Source organism: Filicampus tigris, chromosome 17, assembly GCF_054856515.1.
Source record: "Filicampus tigris isolate MCC_2025a chromosome 17, RoL_Ftig_1.0, whole genome shotgun sequence".
Taxonomy (NCBI): domain Eukaryota; kingdom Metazoa; phylum Chordata; class Actinopteri; order Syngnathiformes; family Syngnathidae; genus Filicampus; species Filicampus tigris.
This window is the reverse complement of record NC_141233.1, coordinates 16,248,510-16,273,817: the sequence shown is the minus strand read 5'-3', so window position 1 is coordinate 16,273,817 and position 25,308 is coordinate 16,248,510. Positions and strand designations below refer to the sequence as shown.

At 46.8% G+C, this 25,308-nt stretch overlaps 1 protein-coding gene across 2 annotated transcripts in view; it reads right to left on the bottom strand.

The window, feature by feature from the left end:
• The window catches only part of dchs1b (dachsous cadherin-related 1b), a 45,154-nt gene extending 20,354 nt beyond the window's left edge, over positions 1-24,800 (bottom strand). Inside the window, exons 1-4 of one of the 2 annotated variants that reach the window (XM_086013080.1) lie at positions 24,491-24,800; positions 16,991-17,819; positions 16,677-16,874; positions 15,709-16,482 (exon numbers count right to left, since the gene is read on the bottom strand). In XM_086013080.1, the coding sequence (XP_085869206.1) occupies positions 15,709-16,482; positions 16,677-16,874; positions 16,991-17,806 (1,788 nt within the window). In that variant the 5' untranslated portion in view covers positions 17,807-17,819; positions 24,491-24,800. Of the gene's footprint in view, positions 1-15,708; positions 16,483-16,676; positions 16,875-16,990; positions 17,820-20,366; positions 20,430-24,490 lie in introns of those variants that run through there. The other variant, XM_086013081.1, reaches the window with a different exon arrangement.
• Between the last annotated feature and the right edge of the window lie 508 nt (positions 24,801-25,308).

Here is a 25,308-nt window from a genome sequence, read left to right as displayed (position 1 = left end):
TTTTTCCTGCGGAGCATCTGCTTTCAGCACCCCATTACAGCCACCGCTTTCATGTGGCGTTCACAGCTGGAAATTATTATTGGAATTTCAAGAGGGATGAGAGGTGAAACGGGGGGATGGAAATGGGACCAAGCAAACAGATTTACTTCTATATTTGGGGGCAGGGGAGGGGTTGGTGGTTGTGAAATCAGCCCGCTTGCGTCATTAATGAACATAATGAGGGAAAAATGGAACAACGACGACGACGATGAGACCCTCAAAAAAATTGCAAATAATCTTGCTGCTCGATCACACAGTGGCCATGGTAAAATTGTGCAATTGTAAGTAGCATTGTCAACTCTTAACTTTTCAGAGCAGAGCTCCCCGTAATCCCCGAGTGGTGCCCTATACGTCTGTTTGTTTTAGTCATTTGCTAGCTGGTGCATTTAATATTAGCGTTACGCGACGGAGATGCTATCTTGTGCATTTAATTTGAGCTTGCACATAATGAACAAGATTTTGCTGCTGGAAAAAAAACAACAACATTTGAGACAATCTTATGGTCTTGCTTGTGAAATTCTTGAAGAAATGTCCAATATTTCCAAACATGTTTGGCCTGAGAAAAGTAATAGCACACCGGTGGTCGAGGCTAAGATGCATGTGTTGGCCTATGGTTGCTTTTGAATCAGAGTTTTCGCCTGAGCTCACCATTCAGAATCGAAACATCTTCCAATCAAGAAAAATAACAGCTCCCCCATCCCACCAAGATGTAGACTACGTTTTGTCCTTAGCTTGCATTATAATGCGCTGAACTACGACACTGGTGAGATAAACTGTTCTTCTTAAATGAGCTCATAATCTTGCCTGTGATCTTCTTCAAGAAACATTTCAAAATCCAAACATACTGAGAAAAGTTCTGGCTTGCCCGTCCTGAGCGAGATGTGCATTTTCTCCATTGACTCCCAACCACAAGGTCAAAGTGTGGCTGTGCGCGCGCCCCGCTTTCAAAACAAAACTCCAACGGACGTGCAATTTTCCAGCACTGTCATTACATTTTTTATTTTTACACAAGCGCCTCTTATTATATGAAATTATTGTCCCACTAATGATGTAACCACATAACATGGCCAGAGGAACACGTGACAGTTAGCATTAGGTGCTGGCCGCCAAATTAGCTTTTTTTGGGCCCAAGAGACCAAGACAAAAGTGCAAAATGATATGGATCAAGTTTGCCATGTCATCACAAACACAGGTGGTGCAAGCCCATATTGAGAGAATTCATACAAAAAGAGCTATAACATGCCACTACTAATCCCCTAATCTTAAAATGAAATAAATCATGTGTAAATAACGATTTTACTTGAATGAGTCACCCTTTTTTTCTTGCGATGAAATGATCTTCTCCATTTTGTGACTAAATATGGTTGGTTGCACGGCAGAAACAAAAAGCAACAGCGCTGCGTGATAATAAAACAAAATGTTCCTTCCACCTCCATCAAAATTAATCCGATGATGATGATGATGAACTGGTCACTCACGTGCCCGGCGAGCTGCGATGCTAATACATGCCGGCTAATTTGCTCCCTGGTCCTGACAAAAGAGCTAAAGTGGATTGTGCCATTAGCGGGGTAGAAGCCTAACTGGATTACACGGCGTCCCTTTAACCCCGCCGCTGACCCGGGCCTGAACTTCCAACCCTCGTGTCAAACGCGGGTCGACGGAGAAGCGGCCGTTTGTCGCACGCTAGTTAGCGGAAAAGAAAAGCGAGGGAAAATTGAATGAGGGGCCTGTTGGATGAATTGGAAACCTTATGATGTGTATCGGTTAGCCTAACACTAATGCTTGCGCGTCGAACTATAACGCACACCGTCTCCATTGTGATTACACAGCTGCTGATTAGCTAATAGTGTTAAAAATGTACTTTGGAGTTCAGGGGTCGGCACCTTTGAATACTCAAGAGTCATTTGGACTGTCTCTAAGAGAGAAGGAAACACTGGCAGACACAAAACCCTTTTGACATCTAAAGTGAGGATAACGCTGCATGTATCGTTTGTTTTTTTACTTGTATGTAGATTTAAAAAAGAAAAACTATAGTGTGGACCACCTGTAGCCAATCAAACAACTAAACACGTCATCTGCTTCTGTGCTGCGTCATCATTTTATCGCATGAGGAACGTGCAGTCAGCTGCCAACTCAAATTAAATGAAAGACGCAAATTGTGGTGCATTTCGGCCAAAAAGCTGACCTCACTTCTTTATATGATACAAACAACGTAGCCTATGTGTTATTAGCAAACCTCCCACATGGCCGCGTATCGCTTTACGCATTAAATATAAATGTTTAGACGTGGAAAAATAAGAGTTGAGCTCCACTGGAAGATTATAGAGTTCAATTTCATGTTCAGTGACATTGAATTTATACACTTTGCGGTCGAGTTTGAATCGAATTGCGTCCTTTTTCCAAACGCTAACATTTTGACTCAAGCGCTCTCGTGATGCGCACGGACCGCAGCGGGTGGTGATGTAAGACGTGAGCAATGGCGACCGGTTTTCATCTGTATTTTTGTTTGTGGTTGCTTGTTCTAGGAGGGCAAAGTATATATATTTTTTTTCCTTTCACTTAAGAAAAATGTAAACGTGAAGCCACATAAGCCAAACGCAACCCAGGGACTTTGATGTTGGGCGAACCGCAGCCAGCCAAACGTCTTCAAATGTCCCAAATAAAACACATAAAACATAATTTTCGTGTTTTCTTTTTATCGCGAGGATAAAAATTATGCTAACTTCTTAAGCATGAGCTGTGAGACCACCCAAAGTAAACAACACAATGTTATAACAAAATAAGACGCTACGATACACAATGCGAGATGCTAAGTTAGCGTATTGCTGACTAAACTGTTTCCTTCCAAAATGTGACTTTTGAGTAACATTTTTCTTGATCAGAATGCAAGATATGCTAGCTATTATTGCAGCTAAACTCCCTGCCCTGAAGGTTTGAGTTTTAAGAAAGGGTTAAAAATGATTCTAACTTCTTTTGCTTGAACTAAAACAATCACCAGTTAACAGGTAAACAACACAATGCTAAGCAAAGTTGTTATGAGAAAGAAGAAGCCACAACTCGATGCTAGCAAGCTAAATGTGGTTAGATGCCTTCCCTGAAATAGGCCATTTTTTTAAAACCAGGCAATTAAAACAAGAAAAACAACAACAAAGTTGTTTTAAGTAAGAACGAAACGCTACATTTATAATCCGTAAATCCCCTCCCCTTGAAAATGTGACTTATGTGCAAACAAACTTTTACTTTGAACTGAATCTTTGCTGGAAATTATTAAAGAATGTCCCTTAATAGTTTGGTTGGATCATTTTGCTACATGGGTCAAAATATTAGTGACAGCTCGCAGTACGATAGCATTATTATAAAAGTAATGTTAGAATAATCCTTCCTCTTTGAGTGTTGGCCCTCTTGAAATTCCCAACAATAACACAAAGCAAACACTCCGTAATTCCGAGCAAAGGCTTCATTTTGGGCTTAAACGGCAGCCTGACGTTCCAACACGCCAGGGAATAAAATCCTGTGGCATTCCAGGCCAGTGAAGGCACAAAAAAAAAAGAAGAAAAAAAAAAAGAACAGATTCCTTGCTCTCTCCAAAGCCTCCTGGCCATGTTTTTATTGGATAAGATGCCGCGATGCTAAAACTGAACATACACTACACGCACTGGGCAGAATGGAAGACACGACACAGACAAAAGTATTCGCACAGGCACAGGAAGAGAAAACGTGAAGGAAAAGCTCAGTTGTTGATTTTGCTGCCAAAGTGCAAATGAAGGCACAACACTTGCTTTTCCCTCTCCCTTTGCTTGAAAATCAACATAAAGGTACCCGATACAAAAGTACAACAGTTGTACAACAGTTGTACTTTTATGTTTTTTTTTTTTTTGTTTTTTTTTAATTAATTCTCCAAGTGGCTTGTTTGGTGTGCAGCCTTTCACATGTTAAAGTTGCAAGTTTCACAGTTAAAAGTCAATGTGGCAGCAATGGCAAATTAGAAACAATAAAAAGCTTTACTTTCCCTTTTTCATTTTTATCCGATCGTTTTCGAACTTGGTAGGCATGTTTGACTTTGACTAACACGATCATAAATCCATTAGAAGCCAATTACGCACATTGAGTCGGACCTCAAATCAAAGTTCTGGATGAAGGCTTTCCAGACCACTCGCTGTTTTTTCAGTGTCCACTATGATGACATAATGGAGCAAAACACGATTTACCGGTTGATCTTGGTTGACTAATTTTGACCCAAGAATTTTCCATGGAAAGAGCATATGTCGTAGCCACAACTGTGAATAAATTGTCCACTTGCACTCCTCTGCACCCTTCCACTTTGATACCTGACCCCCCCAAAGCTCTTCGTTAGCATTCTTGTTAGCATTTAGCGAGGTTAAGTTCAGTGCTCATCTCTCACACGATCTTTTTGTGGCACCAGACGGATTTTAAATGGACGGTTATAAATATTCAAGGTCAGCTGTCCGTCACGGCCGGCAGCATCCCCGCCTAAGAGGGGCTTCGAACCCACGCACGCACACGCACGCACGCACGCAGAGGAGGCCTTTTGATGGACAGATAGGATCGGCGGCGGCGGCGGCGGCTTATCGTGCCACAGAGTCCACGGCGGTGATGTCATGGCTTATTGTGCTCCTTCCTCCCAGCCCGTGACCCCATTTTCGACCGCTTTTCTTCTCCTACCTGAGTGTTGCCTGATCGCATTAAAATAAACAAAAGACACGCGTTCATAGACAAAAGCCACTGCGGCCGCGTTCTTGATAGTAGCCAGTTGCATTGTTCTTTTGCAAATGATCAGCTTGGCCTATTTAAGGCGCATGAAGTCGGTCATCTTGGTTCAAAGCGGACATTTTAGGCTCATTTTAGCCATTTCCAATGAGTCCTTCAAAAACAAACACATCCTAAAGATTTGGTCCAGTTGCTACTAAATTTATAAATATAAATATACCAAACAGAGTGGCAACACCAAGTTGCAAAACATTGGACTGTTCGTCATGGCATCTGGCCACACATTGGCAGCAAAAATGAACGAGTCGCCATCAAACCCGTTTCAAAAGAAATGAAATTAAACTCAGCCCTCAAAGCCAGTTGTACTTTGCAACACGAAATTTTGGTACAGTGCGTATGGCTATCGCGACTATTTCGCATCGGTTACAAAGAAAAAAAATCAACCTCTGTAGCTAGTTTTCCTTAGCAACATGAAATGTAGTAAACACAGCAAAAAAAAGTTGCATGAAGTTGTGCTTAAAGAGACACACAAAGTCTGCCATTTTGGTTCAAAACGGACCCATTAGGCTCTAATGGCTCATTTGCACTTAACTGATTTTTAAAGAAAAATTCAGCCCCCGAAGCCAGTTTCACTTAGCTACATGAAATTTGGGACACGTGTAGACCCACAAAAAAATGTCGCATGAAGCCGCGCTTAAAAAGACACAGCAAGCTGGACATTTTAGACCCGAAGGGCAATACAATACATCTTCATCTTCTTTCAGATTTAAAGCCATGCAGGAAAGAAAACAATGATCCAATAAGGTCCCAATAATCGTACAATTTAAAATTAAACAAACAAAGACACACAAATAAAACAGTTTAAGATATTGCGCAGTTTTGGTGTCCCTGGCAGCAGGCGCGTCAGAAGGCAGCCACGCATGCCGTCTGTTTCCTGTGCAATCAAACGTCTCTGAGGAAGCCGAATGCTGATCTGGTCTGAAGAAAGAAGTTAAAAACTTTGACTTAATAAGAAGGCAGGATCCACGTTTTTGAGACAAATAACGTACCGTAACCAATTGGGTTCTCTGTCTCACAGTGGCACTTGTGTTTTGCTAGGTTGTGTTGTTTCCGAGCTTCTTGAATGCATCACGCGACTCGCTGGATTGGAGGGGGGGGGGTGAGAGTGAGGAATGAGCGGACGGCGAGAAGGACAAAGAGATCCGTGTGTTGCACTGTAGTTGGCGTCGACTACGGCCCACATTAGTCGTTTTGGAATCATGAAAAGGAGGACGACATCTGACGTCGTTTCTCTGGAAGACGTTACCATACACTTGGATCGGACACTTGTAATGTATTTTCCCAAGCCACGCAGAGCCGCAACATAAGGATGAAAGGGCTCCGGAGCCGCCGGTTGCCCACCCCTGCCTTAAACCTTTGCAATCCTCACCCTTACTTGAAAGCCTACTTTCGAAGGCCTTGCCATTGTTCGAAACCCCAACCCGGGCTTCGGACCCGAATTTGTAAGCCTAACCATAACACTTTATTTGAAAAGCCTGCCCCTTGTTTGCAAGCCTGGCTTTGACCATACGTTGAACCCTACGTTGAACCCTGGTTCACAAAAGCACAAGGCGCTGTGGTTCCAAGAACGAACAGAAGCAAGGACTTAAAGTTCCTTCGACTTGAATCCAGCTTTAACGCACGCAAAAGCTTCTTCGGTATCTTCACTGGAATGGAAAGACGATCCGACGCGGATTCTTTTAACGCAGAATCGTCTCTAGGTTGGAGGAGGCAAACTAATGAGGCTGCGATTAATCTGCTTGCCTTTTTCCGCCATCCATTTTACACGCCGCTGGTTTCCTTATCGTTTGTGCAGAGCCTTTCAGCTCATCCGCAAGCACAATGGAGAGGAAAACCTATGCTGTGGAGGAAGTATCCACTGAACAGTTGACCTCCTGCACTTTTCGAGTCCGACCGAAGGATTTGGGGTTCTGGGACTGATGCTGATACTGATATCGGGGGCTAGAAATAGCCGATAAATTGCCAATATTGCTTTCAAATGTAGGGAGTAAAATTCAAAAAAGTTGTTGGAAAAATAAACTTCTGAAGAATTTGACCTGAGCACAGTAACAAAGTATTTGCATTTTTTTCTAGTGTAAGGATCAAAAGTGGAGGTTGCCAGGTTCAGACTGGACCGGGGCGGGGAGGGGGGAGGGGGGGGGGGAGTCACGGGTCCAAGCGGACCTCCGGCGTCGTTTGCTGCTGACTTGGTTGCGAGACGTGACGGTCGCCCGTACCACGTGGTGGGCAAGTGTGCGGGACTGTGGGCTTGGGAACAGCCCAAAGCTGCCTGGGAGTCGGACAGAGGATTATGAGCCTGATCAAAGCTACCTTTGAGTGCACTGAGGTGGACGGCGCACGATGAAGACTATGCCATGCCAAAAGTATTTCAAAATCCCTGTTAAGTGAAAAGAAACGTCTTGTCAATTTGACACACCGCAGACAAGATTGTTGTAAACAACCCTGCCAAAAGACAAAAATATCCCCAAAATTGCTTTGAAAAATCAAGCCATTGTCTCTACCCTTGAATGCTGTGGCCGCGTCTGCGTGCACTCATGGCCAACCACGAGGCACTCTACGGAGGCCACGCCAGCCCCAAGTCCCGTTCCGTATGCTGGCTGTCAAAGTTGGACTTGACTTGACCTTTGCTACAGCTTGTAACTAAAAAACTGGTAAGTTGAGGCAATTTTAAGTCAAGGTAGCATGTGCTAGCATGTGGCTAAGGCTAACTCAGCTGCATGTGTGTGCGTGTGTGAATAGAAAGACAGCAGCAGCGGGTTGGACAGGTTGCCGTAAATGTGTCAAGCGCACGGCTCCCCAAAGGCCTCGTGAAAATATGGCCGCCCGCCCGCTCGCCCGCCCGCCTGCCTGAGCGCCGTAGACCCACAATGGCCGCCTTGTGCCGCTCAACTTTTTGGGTATTCCCCCCTTTGAACCCGCACTTTCTTTAGATATGTCCTTTGGACATCCGCATTTCCTCCTCCGGCCTATTTCGGGTCCTTCAATCCTGCCAACCGTCACGCGGATCCATTTCTTGGCATGTTTTCCACCTCGTTTCGCGGGTGCCGTTTTCATTTTGACGGGCGGTTCGGGGTGAGAACACAGGAATATTTTGAAGAGGATTAAGAATGTGCCTCCTCCACTGTTCCTTTGCGCTCATAAAAAACAAAACAAAACAAAAGATTTTAAATGTACTTTTTGTCCTGCCACAAAGATTGACGCAACCTCACTTTTGTTGTTGTGTTAGAAAATGCCAACGAAAATGTTCTTCTCTTGATGAGTGACTCTAGTACTTGTACTAAATATTGACTGACTCTGTTTTATGTTTGGCGGCAGGTCAAATCCCAAAAATTCTGCAGTTGGCCCTGCCCTGTTCTTCTCGATGTATGATTCTAGATTCTAGTAGTTGATAGCCGATATTCTGTATTTTGATCAATATCGGTATTGGCCTTTTTTTTTTTTTTTTTTTTTTTTTTAAATCTGATGGCCGATAATATATCAATTTAAAACTGTGTTAACTTCAGGGAACTATTTCTTTAAATATTCTGTTAAGTTTATTAGAGATTCTGCTTGTTTTGAAATCAAAACAAAGATAAGTGAAATTTTAATATTTTTGTCATTTGGAAATTTTGGAGAACTTTATTTACTGTCGAAAGCTATATGGAGAAATTGTTCAAGTTTTCATGTGTCTTTTGAAGACATGCTGATGACCCTGGGAGCTCCCTCAGCTTTGTTAGAATTTTACAACAAAGATGCATATTGTCAAAAATGTATAAAATAATAAAAAACATCAGCATTATGCAAATCTGAAAAAATGTTCAACAAACATGCGTAAAGGCATTCCAACTAAGTTAAGAGTTTGACTTTGTTTTATTTTTTGGACGCCAATATTTTCCTTTTTACTGAAAACGAGTATCGGCTCCAAACATCGGATATCGGCCTCCTTGACTACTAATAATCGGTATCGGTATCGGCCCTGAAAAAAACATATCGGTCTATCTCTAGTAATTGACCCATTGTCAAGATACTTTTGAAATGTTCAACTTCTGCTAGCTTTGTTCTTTCTTTGTTATTTTTGTAAAAAAAAAAAAAAAAAGAAAAAAAAAAGAAGAAAAGTGTATTACTCCAGCACGTCACTACATCGTTGTGCTGTCGCATCACAGCATTGTGTGACTATCACAGCTTGACAATATCACAGTCTCACTGCGGCACTGAGCAGTGAATGGACCGAGGGTGACATCAGTGATCGTCATATGTAACACATTAAGTGAGTCATGACATCATCGTATCGGGACTCTTTGGTGTGATCGCGTGAGAGGATGTTGGGGTCTGAAGTGGGGGTTCCTAGTGTAGAGGTCGGTCCACATGAAGAGTCTGGCCAGAAATCAGCAATACGCCTCACTCAATAGTTGCTTCCAGAAGGTTCTGTATTTTTTATTATTATTATTATTTTTTTTTTTATATCTGATGTCGAGGGTGAGAATTTTCCCAGCCCTGCAAGCTGGACTCCATCCTGAACTGTTCGCTGGACTTCCAGTCCGATGGCTCTGACATTGTGCTGTCAGACGTTATTAGAAGCCAAGACGGGAAGCGTAGCGCAGCGCAGGAAGCCGTCAGCCTCGCCGCTATTGTCAAGACGGAGAAAGCGGACGTTCTGCCCGGAGACGATACACGGCGGAGGGAAGTGGACGTCTGAGGCCCCAATCACGGCGCAAAGTTAAAACAAACAGCCCGAGGGCAGATAAAGAAGCTGCTAGCGTTAGCGCTTAGCGACACATTTACAGCCGCTTTCCACAGACGCACGCCGCCATCTGTGTCAAGCTAACGGCAGCTTGTGTTTTACATGCTACACACGCCGATTTTTATAGGCTCATAAACAAAACCGACTATGAAGTCAACACCACCGAGGCGAATTCCATCGAAGCACGCATCAGGCGCATTACATCCGTTTTTGTTTTTTTTCGGCATGGAGGATTTGTCCGTGTCTGAAAAAGGATCTCGAGCGGACGCGAGCAGGGAGAACCAGACGCAACCTGATCTAACGAGATATGACCAGACGTGACTAGACGTGTCCAGATGTAGGGGTGGAAATTGAAAACCGGTTCTTTGGGGTTCCCAGCAATTTGTTCCCGAGGGAGTGTTTCGCTCGCCTTGACCCTTGATTCCGCTGAACGCGTCGCAAACGAGTGGCGAGGTCACACGCAAGACCTCTATTTTGGTTCTGATCTTTTCCAACCGTGGCGCCAAGACCCAAGGCCATGTTCCACACGACAACATTGATCGCTACTACATAGGGACGATTAGAAAACTACAGTCGTTGGTTTACTTTCAAACGTCATCTTGCAGACCGATATGTTTTTTTCAGGGCCGATACCGGTACCGATTATTAGTAGTCGAGGCGACCGATAACTGATATTTGGAGCCGATATGAATTTTTCGTAAAAAAGAAAACATTGGCAGCAAAATCTAAAAAAAAAATGTTTTTTTAATTCTTAACTTTGTCAAAACGCCTTTAAGCATATGTTTAGTTAACAATTTTTCAGATTTGCGTTTTTTTTATTTTTTTTTTATTATTACTATAAATCTTTGACAATACAAATCTTAGTTTCCAAATTCAAAAAGTTCAGGGAGCACCCAGGGTCGTCAGCAAAGTGAGTCTTAAAAAGTGAAATGAAAACACTTTTTTTAAAAAAAATAGCTTCATATAGTTTTTGACAATAAATGAAGTTCTCCAAAATTTGAAAATGACAGAAACATATCTTTGTTTTGATTCCAGCACAGCTTTAAATTGATTTATTATCGGCCCTCAGATGTTTTAAAAAGGCCGATGCCGATACTCGTCAAAGCGCAGAATATCGGCGCCGATAATCGGTCTATCCCAAATCTATTCCCGGGCCTTCTGATATGGCCGCCCGTGTCAACTCACACAATGGCGCACATCCTGTCCAACTACATGCCGAAACCAGGCAGACTATTTGCGCCTTTCTCTAATCCTTCGCTCCTCCCTCCTAATAAAGTGGCTAATGAGTCAGCGTCCAGGCGCTCCCTGAACTCAACTCAACTCAACGCGTACGCCAGATGGAGATTTTCTCGGTCACGCTCCTTAGATCAGTGCCGATTATTCGCCGCTGCCCGCTTCCTGTCGCGCCCGCCAACAGCAACACATGGCCTAATGCGGCGCATTTAAAAACCCCGCACGTTTAATACGCGGTGTTTAACATTTAATTTCTTTTCAAGTTGCCACGGAGACCGAGCACGCACCTGCGGCGCAGTCACCCATTGGACGGAATGACTCCTCTTGAAAGCAATCGGTGGCAATAAGCGGATTTTGTTATGCTAATGAAGCTAAATGACTCCTTGACCTTAGAACGAGATGGGTCTGACGAGAGGCGGGGCGGGCGGGCGGGCGGGCAGCGGCGTGACAAACAAAGAATAACTATGTAAGCGTGGTGGTGGTGATGTGGGAGGGGGTGGGGGGGGGGGCACACTTGCACATACATTCACATCTGCTACCCGGCAAAAGTACTTAAAGGGGGCGTCAACGCAAGCATTTTTTTTTCAAGAATATGTTCTATGCAAGCCCACTAGTTGAAACGGGGCATTCGGATAAATATCGCGTTTGTGGAATGTGGAATCCGACTAGCTTGACTTTCATTCTGTCAAAACATAGCGATGCTAATGCTGTCAGATGACAACCAAAAAATGCTACGTTAGTTCATGCTAACGACTGGAAATCACAATCAAATAAGAAAATAAGAATACGGATGGGGAATACCTTGCGCCAAAAAGTAACAAGAGGTAGAAAGAACACGTGTCTATTCTACACACACACACACACACACGCACGCACACACCAGTGATTGTTAGCAGATGATATGGGGGAGGGGGATGCTTGGTCGCCCATCCGTCCACCTTTTTACGCTCAGACAGACAAAAGATTGCACCGACTTTTACCTCATTTTGTGTGTGTGTGTGTGTGTGTGTGCGCGTGGGCGCGCGTGCGTGTGTGTGAGAGAGACATTTTTCCAAGGATGTTTAAGAGGGGGTGGAAAAGGACTCGTGCCTAACACACCCCCAGCCCTCCCCCTTTTCGGTTCTTGATATAGCAGCTGGTGTGTGTGCGTGCGTGCGTGTGCGTGCCTTATTCAAGCAGTTTTTAATTGGATAATTTAGGAAACAAAAGGCTCCATTCAAAGCCACCGCTGTCATGCATTGCAAGTAGCGCCAGGTGCTAGCATTCAAGTCATTTAATGTTGTGTAAAAGATGTATATAAAATACATAAAAAAAATAAAAAAAAACGAGAGCAATCGCCCAGTTAGGCTGAATTAGTGAGTGGAGTGTAAAACCTCCTGCAAGGCTGTGAAAGGAAGTCTGACTCAAAGAGTTGTAGGTTATGGATGCGAGTGTTTCACTCCAGTCCTGAAGGGGGCAGTAAGGATGTGCATCGGAAAATGAACACACGGCCGCTGGTTTATGTTCAAAAAAGCAGGATTGAAGAGGTTTTGACGTTCAATAAACCACAGCAAAAATTAGGCCCAGCTTCAAATTCGTCCAGTTTTCATTCTTCTTCTTTGCAATTTACAAAAACAGCGTGCCGCCATCTCGCGGTGGACTGGATTTGCACCCAAAATGGACAGGAGTCGGAACAAAACAGAGGTGGGAGACGGTTTCAAAAGAAATCTGCAAAATAGCGGCAAGCCGCGACGAGTGGCTGGCGGGTGAGCTCATTTCAAATTATTCGGGGGGGGGGGGAAGATGCGATGATGCTGTCCATCGTGTCTTATCATAAAATACACATGAGGCCAAAATCCCCCAACGGCCGCCCGATCGCCCCCACCAGGACAGACTCTCCCTTTTTCCCTCCCTGGAATCCTCAGAGGCCTGTTGCCATGGTTACGGCTGAAGGATGACTCCGACCCATTGAAAGACATTGCACCCCAACCCTTGCTCAACACGCACGCACGCACACACACGTGGGAGTGGGAGGTGGTGATGAAGAGAACCGCCCCCCCCCGCCCCCCTCCGTCGCCCCTCTTCCCTCATCCATCATCGCCATGGCGACCGTCATCCGTTTGCGTACGCCGACATGTCTCTGTTTCTTTAGGGAATCGGGATTGAGAAAATTCCTCTGTGTGTGCGTGCGTGTGCGAGAGACACCCATCAATAATTCACACCGACATCTTTTTTTTTTTTTCCTGGATAATGTTTTCGACGACTGTTAGCGAAACATTCAAACGTTTAAACAGACACCAATGGACCCTTGATTAGGGACACCCCTCCGATGCGATCCAATACTAGAGCGGTGCAGATAATTAGGGTTTCGAGTGAAGGTTGCAAATTTGGGATTTAAGACATCGGTTAAGCTTTGACACGAGAGTTTGGGTTTCATGTCCAAATTAGCGTTGCAAACCACGTTTGGGGTTCCAGTCTAGGTCAAGGTAAGGTTTCAAGGCATGCTTAGGATTAAGGTTTCAAGAAGAGGGTTAAGGTTTCAAAGAAGGATTTCTTTTGTTCCTCAGAATTGACGTTTTATTTGACTTTATTCCTTGGTTTCACCGTGCAGATTTTGTATCCAAAACAAAATAGGAATGTGCTCATATCTAAATACAATTTTTCGACAATCAGCTGCACTAAAAAGCTGGTTGTCAAATGAAAAGTTGTTTTGGGGGTCAATCCAACATGTCAGAGTGGCGGCCGTACCTAATAAAGTGTCCTGTCATTTTTCTCCTCTTTTGCGGCAACGGTCGGAAAACGGAGGTCAGCCAGCGTCCTCCCGTTCCAAATATTCCGCCGAGTTTCGACTTTTTGGCTGACGTCGCCGCAACTTTACGAGACGAGCGGCGGTGCGAGTGAAAGCGAGAGCGCGAGAGCCTCTCAAAGGTTTCAAAAGGACTTTTCGGGTCGCTGCCATATCTGTGATCTCACAGTCGCGACCGTTTTTGTGTGCTTTGGCGCCCCGGACGGGACAATAAAGCCGATGACCATATGAGGGCGGCGGGAAGGAAGAGGTCACATGACTCAACAGGCCAATCATTTGGGAAAACAAATAACGCCTGGCTGCACTGTCGCTGACCCCCGACGCACAAATAAGAAACGCGCGCGCGCGCAACACAAACGTGGCCGATGTGGCGTCCACGCGATGACGGAACACGATAGGCTGGGAAACGGGCCCCCGCCCGCACCACCTGCACGACGCCGACTTTTTATTTTTTTTATTTCAAGAATATGTTCTATGCAAGCCCACAAGTTGAAACAGGGCATTCTGATAAATATTGCGTTTGTGGAATCAGTGTTCATCCACTGGTTTATAGCCATCCCTGGGGGCGGCCATTTTGTCTTCTGTCGACTGAAAATGACATCATCACAACTGCTCACAACGACCAATCACGGCTCAGCAGAAAACAGGTCAGCTGTGATTGGTCGTTACCTGAGCCCTGAGCAACTGTGATGTCATTTTCAATCGACAGAAGTGACAAAATGGCCGCCTCAGGGATGGCTAAAAACCGGCCGGATTAAGTTTTTTTCCACAAATGCAATATTTATCAGAATGACTTGTTTCAACTAGTGGACTGGCATAGAACATATTCATGAAAAAAATATGTTTGGGTTGATTCCCACTTTAAAGTTGGATTTTAGGAGAAAAATCTTTTTTTTTTGTGAAAATTGTGATTTTCTCAAGAATTTCCCTTTGTAGTTTGATGGTCTTAAAAACGTGTTCCCAAATCTCTTGCAGCTGCCACATGACACGGAGCGCTCGACTTTGTGAGTTTTCCTAACACGGCGCCGAGCAATCCCGCCCCCGCCCGGTGGGCGTGTCCTGGGCGGGAGCAGCAAACAGCTGCGCTTGAAATCGTCAACGCCAGATTGGATTTCAAAATCACGTGAAGCTATTAGCATATTAGCATTAGCCTTCGTCTGACTTAGTGACTTTTTTGTGTGTTTTACTGAGTCGTCCCAGTCACCAAAGACACGTTTTCAACTCCATCACGGAAGATGAAGGAGCGGATTCGGGCGGATCCTCGCAAAGCCGAAATCGCGCCGCAGGCAGGAGACGCTCGGCCGCGACCGCTCGCCGGCTGCGTTACGTTTGGGTTGCAACCGCGAAAAGCTTCTAAGCTGCAACATTGCTCTTTCATTTCCATTCTCACGACCTCCACCTTCTCAGGATGTCAGATGCTTGCACACACATCGCTTGTCCGGCACTGCCTGGGAAACATTTGAAGGAAGCCCAGAAGTGGATGGGCGGGGGGGGGGCCGCGGGTGCAAGAAATAAATAACGCCTTTCTTTGTGTCCTGCCGACAGCATCAACACTGCAGCACTTTTCAATGACTTTACAGCTAATAAGGCGCTCTTCCTCACACGCTATCATCATGTGTGTGTGTGTGTGGTGTTGGGGGGGGGGGGCACACAACTCGATTCGCTGGCTGCCGATAGAAGAAACGTGCACGGAAGGCTGACTGAGATCTTGCCAGCGCACCTGCGGCCAGTCCCAGCCCAAGCGCACTCACAAGAAGTCGCACACGTTTGAAAAAAATAAATCAATAAATAATCCATTTTGGAGGGAAAATGTCAGTTTCAGAGGACAAAAGTTGTGTTTTGTCAAGAAAAAGTCTTTAGAAAAACTTTAGAAAAGAAGATGATTTGGGAACAAATGTTTTGTCGAAAAATGAGCAGCATTCATTTGCGCAATTTTGTTTTAGGAAAGGCACTTTTTACAAAAATTTTGATGCCAATATTTTCTCTTTTGCTGAAACTGAATATCGGCTATCGGCCTTCTTGACTACTAATAATCGGTATCGCTATCGGCCCTGAAATAAACACATCAGTCATGAGCACGACCTTTGACCCTGACTGGAGAGGTTGGTGCAAGAGTGGCAGGTAGGCTAAAGTCTGACAGTACCTGGAGGAAGCAGGTCCCGGCCGGAGCGTTCTCCTGGATGGTGGCGTTGTAGAAACTCCTGGAGAAGACGGGCGCGTTGTCGTTGGCGTCCTGCAGCACCACTTCCACCCGAGCGGTGGATGACAGTGGCGGCCGCCCGCCGTCCGTCGCCACCACCGTCAGGCTGGGCGACGGCTCCGACTCGAAATCCAGGACGGTGGCCGTGGTGACGATCCCCGTCACCGCGTCCACCGAGAACCAGTCCGAGTGCGAGTTCTTGCCCTTCAGGAGGCTGTAGCGGATTTCTCCGTTGGGACCCTGGTCCTTGTCCCGGGCGGTGACTTGAAGGACAAAAGATCCCGGGTAGACCACCTCAGGAATGCTCTGTCTGTAGGCCCGCTGGTCAAACAGAGGCGGGTTGTCGTTGACGTCCGTCACCCGGATGGTGAACGAGGACTCGGCCCTGAGGGGCGGCGTACCCGAGTCGGTGGCCATCACCCGGAGGTCGTAGGAGTCGCGCTCCTCTCGGTCCAGAACCTGGTCCACGTAGATCAGGTAGATGATACTGTCCTTGGTGGTGAGGGCAAACTTTCCGTCTCCGCCCTCCAAGGATACGTTGACGTTGGCGTACTCGCCGTAGTCCGGGTCGGTGACAGAGATGCGGGCCACGTACTGGCCCGGCTGGGCGCCCTCCGAGATCTTCGGGGAGCCGTCCTCGCTCAGGAAAATGATGGTCATGGTGGGCTGGTTGTCGTTGTAGTCGCGCACATGAATGGTCACAAAAGCATTGGTCACCTGGGCAAGGAAGATAAACATCATTTATCAGCATATGTTCGGGAAAAAACCTCCTCCTGGAGTTTGGCTTGCAGTCCAAAAAAAAAAAAATGTGACCGCGAGCCAGTCCAATGTCTGTCTATGTGTGTCCTACAATTGACTGTAGGTCTGTAGGTGCCTTGCAACCTGTTCGTAGACCATTACGAGTGTTTTACCTCCGGGTGGCTGGCGTTGTCCCTGGCCTGGACCACCAGCTCGTGCACTCTCTTGAGCTCATAGTCCAGCGGTCTGTTCAGCGTGATGGCTCCGGACTTGAGGTCCATGACAAAGTAGCGCTCGGGATCGCTTTGCCGCCGATTGATCTCATAGAGGACCAGGCCGTTGTCCCCCTCGTCCTGGTCTGTGGCGAAGACCTACAAAAAAAACCAAAACGGTGTTACCTAGTCAACCTCGCATGAATCAAACACCTGAGCCAGAGGTGACTTGATTCAGACACATTTTTTCAGACTTGGTACACAAGTCAACTGACCTGTAGGATGCTGCTTCCTTGGGGGAGACTCTCTGAAATGATGGCGTGGTATCGGCTCTGGTTGAAGACCGGCGCGTGGTCATTGATGTCCGTCACAGCCACCTCCAGAGTCATGGAACCCACCCTCCTGGGCGAGCCTCCGTCAAAGGCCTCCAGGACCAGAGTGTAAGCCGAGCGTTTCTCCCGGTCCAGGAGTCCGTTGATGACCAGGTCCAGATACAGCGCCTTATTGGCGGCCCTCTTGGTCTCCAAACGGAACACCTGACCCAAGTTTCCCTCCCGGATGGAGTACCCCTGCGTAGTGAACTGGTCCTTGTCGGCGTCACCGGCCGGATCCAGGGAAAACCGGGTACCCATGGCCGTGTGCTCGGGAATCTTGAGATGAGCTTTGCTTTTGGGGAACTCCGGCGCATGGTCGTTGATGTCGTTGACGGTGATGGCCACCTGGATGGTGACGCCCGTCAAGGTGACGGCGATGAAGCTGTAATGGTCTCTCTGCTCGCGGTCCAGGCGCCGCGCCGTGGTGATGATCCCGGTGGTCTCAATGTTTAGGTCGCTGCCCACGCCCGTCCCTTCGTGGTCCGAGATGAAGTAGAGGCTGGCGGACTCGCCGGGCGGCAACCCGGCGCTGATGTCCCCGACGATGGTGCCCGCCGGCTGCTCCTCGTCCAGCTGCAGCTCCAGCGCCCCCGAGACGGCGACAGGGGACCGGAGCAGGACAAGAATGATGGGTAAGCAGATGAGCGGTCGCCAAAGAAGAGAGCGGAAAGACGATCCGCGTTGCGGTCGTCGCGACCCTTCGCTTCTCAAAGGCATGGCTCAGCTACACCTGGAATCAAAGACAAAGCAGACATTTTCAGGACCCATGTACAAAACCTGATATGAGGTCATTCAATATGTTAAACAAGAACCCAATCCGTTGTTTGTCTCTACGTGCCCCACGACTGACTGGCGACCAGTCCATTGGTTGTCTACAGGTGCCCTGCAATTGGCTAGCATTGTTTGTTTCCACACAAAGTGTGATGGACCACAGTGGTACAGGAAGTAGCTCAAACTGGACCAAGACTCAACTGACTGGTGCCCAGTCCATCGTTTATCTGAATGTGCCCTGAGTGGCGACCAGTCTATTGTCGGTCTGTAGATTGGTTGGCAACGTCTCAAAATGGGCAAAGACTCAACTGGCTGGAGAACTGTCCATAGTTTGTTTATAGGATCTCTGTGATTGGCTGACAACACTTGGAACTGGACTCAAAAACGAAACGCGGGATCAGAAGTTCTATTTGTCTTTCAAGTTGACTATTTAAAGGGGAAGTCAACGCAACTATATTTATGTTGACATATTTTTCAACATAACTAGTTGAAACAGGGCATTCTGATAAATATCGCGTTTGTGGAATAAGTGTTAATCCCCTCGTTTTTAGCCATCTCCCGGGGCGGCCATTTTGTCCTCTGTCGATGGAAAATGACATCACAACTGCTCACAACGACCAATCACGGCTCAGGTTCAGAAAACAGGTCAGCCGTGATTGGTCATTGTGAGCAGTTGTGATGTTATTTTCAGTCGACAGAAGTGACAAAATGGCCGCCCCCAGAGATGGATAAAAACGAGTGCATTTTGCTGCTTAATTTATATTCCACAAACACAAAATGAATCAGAATGTTGTGTTTCAACTACTGGGCCTGCTAGCAACATATTCTGTAAAAAAAATACGTTTGGGTTGACTTCCGCTTTAAGGAGCTGGAATATTTGTCGGGTGATCAAAGCGGGACGACGTCAGCAAGCGTCCAGGGGGAGTTGCAACAAAGACGGCGGGGCACGCGTAGCCTCCATCCTCACACTACAGCGCTACATAAATCCAAACGCTTGACGGACACATGCCGTCACGCTACACGTCGTCACGGGTCGGCGCCAGCCGGCGGCAAATCCTTCCAATCAAAACCTCCCATCATGACTGCAACGCACCAAGCTAGCGTTAGCCGTCCGTCGAACAAAGGTGTCGGTCGCCCGTCGCTCATCCGCTTGACGGCTCCCGTGGCGAAAATAAAATCTGGACGCTGAGCGCCAGGAATGTCCTGCACATCTGCCGCGCATCCAGCCGAGGCTAACGGCTATCTTAGGGTTAGCATCCTGATAAACGGAAAATTTAAAAGACTTTTCAGTCAATGGTTAAGAATTCAATGTTACAAAGACACTTTAAGGAACAATGCTGAAAAGTGTTTAAAAAAAAAAAAAAAACTTCTTGGTGTTATTTGCAGTATCGTCAACTTTTTATAGTCCATGTTTAAAAATTCAAGATCACCAAAACAACTCAACAATGGAACCATGTGCTGCACGTTACTTGTTTGGTTTTAGCTGTTGTTTGCCTCAAGAAAAAGATGAATTTCTTGGGTTTTATTTGCAGCATCCCTCTCTTTGACTTCTCTTGATGTTGAGACTAAAATGTGACCAACTGGAACAAAGCCTTTTTTGTTTTTGTTTTTCCTGAAAAGTAGTCATTTTGGCATGCATCGGGACAGAACAAAAAAAGCATATCCATTAACAGGACAACACTTTTTTTTTTTTTTTGACCTGCTCCCTGAGATATATAGCGAGCAAATAGAAAGTGTGATTTACGAGGCAACGCCAGCGCCGGACTTCCCTCCGACCGTGACCACATGTGCTCGTTTTAGCAGCCCCCCGAGGAGGCTCCATTAATAGGCCGTCTATGGCTCCCCCGGGGACGCGTGGACGGCGGCGCCTCCGTTCCGCTGGCTGCCCTCCACATGTGGAGGCCGCCGACGCGACCTCACTTTTGACGAGCAGGCGAGCGCGGGCAGGACGCGCGAAGACGGCGCTAATCGCAGTTGCCGATGACATCCTCGGGGAGGGGGAGCTCCCCCTAGTGTCGGCGGCAAATAACTTGCGCAACACATCGCCTAGCGTTGCGCAATAGCAACGGGATGGGAATCTTTTCAGTGGGAAGTGTAGTTGTTGACACCCTCTACCGGAGAAGTGCTAAATATGCAGCCAACTCGTGACCGCAAACGATTTTTCACAGGAACAAGCTCGTAATGAGCCACACGCTGCTTCACCAAGCCCAAAGATTTGGACTGTTTTGCCCTTTTTCTACTTCTGTCCCTGGCGATTTTTTTTTTTTGTTTTTGTCCTCGCTCGCTAACGTCTTTGTACGCTGACAGCCGAGCCCAGAAGCAGCTTGATGTTGTTTTTTTTTTTTTTTTCTTTTTCTTTTTTCCATTTGTTTGGTTTGGCCGAAGGGAGCGTGGCCGCTTCTGCAGAAAGCATTAGGCCGACTGGACGACCACAGAAAAGCCCGTCTGGATTTGGCAGCGTGCTGGGAGAGAAAAGCTTTTCCTAACGCGCAGAACGGAAACTAACCAGTCGCTGTACTCGCGTGACATATCGAAAAGGATTACGCGGGCCACCGAGCCTCGAATGACGCGGCGGAGACCGCGTGGAGGTCCACCCCGTCGTCGCGCGAAGATGAGGTCATCACACGCACTCTGCCTTTAGATGACACGCCATTTTCTCCTTCCTTCCTTCCTTCAGCAGTTGAAAAGTGCTATTTTAAGGGGACGATAAGTAACAGTCTAAAAAAATAAGACGCAAATCTGCATGGTGTTACAAAGCACATCTCAGCTGAGCTTAAAAGTGCAAGTTGACGGCGTTTAGAGGCCATAAATGGGTTAAAACGTATTCGCTAAAGGAGTTAAAAAGCGCTCGTTGTAAGTAAGTTAGTTCACAAGTTAACAGTTGAAGGACTTCAAAGTACTCAATGTGTACAATAGTTAGAGGAATTTCATGGATACTGAGCAGGTTCAAAGGTTAATGCAGTCAAAATCTATTCCATGAGAATACTTAAGGAGTTGACATGTATTTGTTGAAGGAGTTCAAATAAACCAGCTCAGAAGTATTCAAAAGTAACAGTTGAACGAGTTCAAGGGTAAGAGTATAAGGAGCCAAAAAGTAGTAGTTCAGTTGCAAAGTACTAGTTGAGTCACAAAATTCTAGTTGAGGTGCAAAGTACTAGTTGAGTCGCTAAGTGCTAGTTGAATTGCAAAGTACTAGTTGAGTTGCAAAGTACTAGTTGAGTTGCAAAATACTAGTTGGGTTGGTGCCTGCCCGTGAGGCCTCTTAGCTTGACCAAATGCAGCGAGAAGCGATTGGCCGACCTCTGACCCTGCAAAGACTCACAGACACGCACACGTGTCTGTCACAAAAAAAGATGAACAACACCCCAGTAATTCACTCTAAGCATTCATCTAAACCTGAAAAAAGTACTTGCATGCCATTCACTTCCTAATAGTAGAACGTCCACAAAAGGGAGACATCGGAACCGCTGACTGGTATCGGCAGTCTCCGTGACTACTCGATACATAGAAATAACAACGATATATGCCCCAATACCGATACCTGGTATCAGTACTGGCCCATCCCTTGCGACCGATCCTCCGATTGAGCGCAGACGGCGTCCCGGCAGCAACAAACGGGTCCCTGTCGCTGCATCGCGACCGCGTCCGCGACAAAGCCGCCCGACCCTTAAGAAGCGTGAAAACAGACAGATGCCCGCTCGCTTTTTATTGGAGGGACGGCCATCGCAAGTTGAGCCTTCATGAAAAAAGCATGAAGAGACATACGAGCCGACATCCGGGTTTTTTTTTTTTCCCCCGTCACTCCACGCCGCAGTCATGTTACAATTTTGTAACCGTATATATATATATATAAAGACGCATTTGAATGTATTCTCATTCAGCGTCGACAGGTATGCCGTCAAATGATTTCTCTGTGTTTTCAATCTATTTGGAGGACTTCTTTTCATGTTTCAAAATTGCGTCAAATGTCCGCCAGGGACACTTTGCTGCTTTTCTCCAGCCGGCGTGACAAAGGGCGCCTTGCGTTGATTCCGTTGGCGACCATGGCGACGAGCGGTAGTTGCCATGGCAACGGCGCCGCTAATGAAATGCGCCGCCCGTGGGGAATTCGCATCGATAGGCCCTCCGATAGGGATGGGCCACACCAGTGATTTGGATTGGATCCGATACCAAGTTACCCAAATATCGTGATACCGATCTGATATCGATATCGGAAGGGATTTTTTTTTTTTTTTACACAAAGCTGCAAACAAAACCACGTGTGCGCTGCCGCCAGTGGGAGCGCACACATCATCAGTTGAATCAAGCTACTTTGTTACCACTTCCATGTCATATTGTCAACAGTGGCGCGCACTCCATGAAGTGGCGACGAGACGTGGGCCTTCACCCAGATCCTTCTTCATCCAATCAAATGCGCGTGCAAAGTTCTGCGGGGCGGCAGCCTGTTTCCGCCAAGGCCAAAAATTCCGATTGGATGACAATACAACCTTCTAAATTATACATGAATAAATTGCAAATATCGATACTTTAGCTTGAGGGTCGATACTTAAAATAAAGCACTGTGGATCGGGATATCGATATTTTGGTATGGATCCACCCTTCCCTACCGTCCGGCGCTCAGCTCACATGGCAAATAGGAAATGGGCCGCCATTGTTTGCATAGATGGGCTCGTCGGCGTGCGCGCTCGCGCGCTGAGTCACTTTTCCGACGTTTGTCCTTCTTGGACTTCCCAGGCCCAAGAAAGAAAGAAATAAACCAGGAAAAAAAAAAAAAAGCGTGACACAATCAGAGAGACGACGTAACAATGCGAGTGCGAAAGGTGATGGTGACGAGTGTTGAGACTTCAACATCCTGGAAAGTGAATTCAAAGAAGTGTTTTCTAAAAACCTGAAATATGTTTGGAGATTATTGCTGAAAACGTACATTCGTTTTGAGAGACAGTTGTTTTTCAGAACGATACAAATGTTCACTCGAGATGCCAATATTTTCCTTTTTACTGAAAATGAAAATGAATATCGGCTCCAAATATCAGTAATCAACCTCCTTGACTACTGATAATCGGTATCGGCCGTGAAAAAAAGCAAATGGGTCTATCTCTAGTTTCCACCCTACGGGCATCACATGAATTTTTTTTATTTTAGATGACAAAATTGGACATACGCCTTTTTCACAGGACAGCCACGATATGTGAAATGTATATTCCAAAAAAAAAAAAACATGACTGGTCTCAGCTACCAGCAAAAACAAACAAACTCATCACACCAGAAATAAAACCAATAGAGGGCTTCCATCTTCAGCCTGACACCCTCTGTTGTTTTTTTGTACGCACACACGCGAGTGTACGAGGCTGTGCGCAAACAGCCCGGTGTTGACTTTTGGCTGATAAGCTCCACATCAACAACGCCTCAACGTCTCCTTAAATCAACTGAGGACACTATTAAAAGCGGCTCATTCCGCCAGTGAGAGCGCTGCGCAGTAGGCGGCGCCGCACAAATCCAGCCCGGGGCCAATGTCGGGTCGCACGCACAAATTTCCCCGACGGCTTCCGAGAGGCCCGCCAACCGAACGGCGAGACTGGCAAGGAGCTTCCTGCCGTGGCGCTCGGCTCACGTCCTGACGCTCACACGTCCACTGGGCAGTCCATCAGACTGCGGCACTCGCTGGGATACGCCCCTTCAAGGCGCACGTGCACGGAATAAAGGACCGAAGGCAAGTCAAAGTCCCGCTGTAGGGGCAAAAAGTACGAGGACACAGAAGACATTGTGCACACCTGCATGTGTCCAGTCCAACCTCGTGGGGAAAAGCATTTTGACCTTCCTTTCTGTGTGGCTCGTGTACAAAGGAAGGTCCGTAAAAGGCGCGCTCAGATGAGTGCGGAGTGCAAGTGTCAAAGGTCAACGCCTTTGAAATGATGCTTGCTCTCCATCATTTCATCCAGATCCTTTTGAAACTCCCGCTCACTCTTTTTGGTCATCCCCTTTGTGTGAGTCCACATACCTTTTTATGTTCATGAGGTGTCCCAATACTTTTGAGCATGTTTTTTTTTTTCCCCCCACTTCCTGCGCGTTTTCCCAATATTTGACTCCACGTACTTGTTCCTGTGGGCGGCTCGATACTTTTGCCCATGTACTTTTTGTCACCCAGTAGATAATCCTGATAGGATTGACACAACTCCCTTCCATGAATCTGTACATTTTTTTCCACAAAGGTGTCCTGATACTTTGATGCTTTTTATCCTGCATCCAGAAATGTTTGTGTGGGTCCAGCGTACATTTGCCTTTGTTTGGCTACAAAGAATAAATGTAAACTGGAGGAGGAAGTCAGCTGGTCCAGTATTAACCACTAAGATACCTCACGGGGGAGTATCGATTTATATACATCGCACTCGCTAACCGAATGGACCATTTCCAGGTCCTGCCAAGGGCACCAACACGGAACCTTTTATTGGTACCACCGCCCCATTGTTGAAGAGGTAGCGTACCCCTCAAATCAATCAATCAATCAATCAAATCAAGTCAGCACGCTGACTGCTACCGGCGCGTGCAAACCGCGCTCATCACAGCACGTGTGTACGCTTGTATGCGTGCGTGTGCATGCATCGTGTGTGTGTGTGTGTGTGGGTTACTTACATTCATTGGAGGGACGTGCACGCGCGCGCCTCTGGCTGGGTGTCCCGATGTAAAGCTGATTGCGATGCAGAAAAAGAAGACATTCACACAAGGCAGACGAGGGGAGGGGAGGGGATAAATAGGCCAATTCCAGAAGAGGCGTCCGTGCCTGCGTGCGCGTGTCCGAGTCAGGTGAGAGCGCGCACGTTGGCGTTTTCTCGCCAAATCTTTTGTTTTTTTGTTTAATCCGTCTTCTTGCTGGTCCAGCATCCACACTGATTCGCCGACCGACTGGCGGACTGGTGGAGCCCACTCCCACTAGTCGTCGTCGTCCTCCTCCTCCTCCTCCTCCCCCTCCAGCAGCAGGCCCACGCCCCTCAACACCCCCCTCCACTTTTGCATGTGGGTTGCCGGCACCGAAGGAGAAGGAGGGAAGGAGGCAAGGGCGGACGGAGGGACTTTGGTGCCCCCCAGCTCCGCGCGGCGGAAGCAAATGTGCGCCAGACAAAAGACTGCTGAGGAGCAACCCGCCAGTGCCGCAATCAGCAAACGTCAACATGTTGAAAATTGAAAATTGCTCCCAAAGTGCACGGCCGCCGTTGGCAGCTACCGACCTGGTAGTTTCCAGACAGTTTGGGCATCTTTTCCTGTTTGTGTGTGGGTCATTTTCAACCATTTTCAACCATTTACCCCACCCGATTTTTGGCCTTTTTTTCCCCAATCGTTGTGTGTCTTCTTTTTGAAAGTTGTACCTAACAGCATGACATGTGGGAGGCAAGGTTTTTTTTTTATAAGTGGACCCACCAAAAAGTCTCAAGAAGCTAAAACCAAAAATTCCC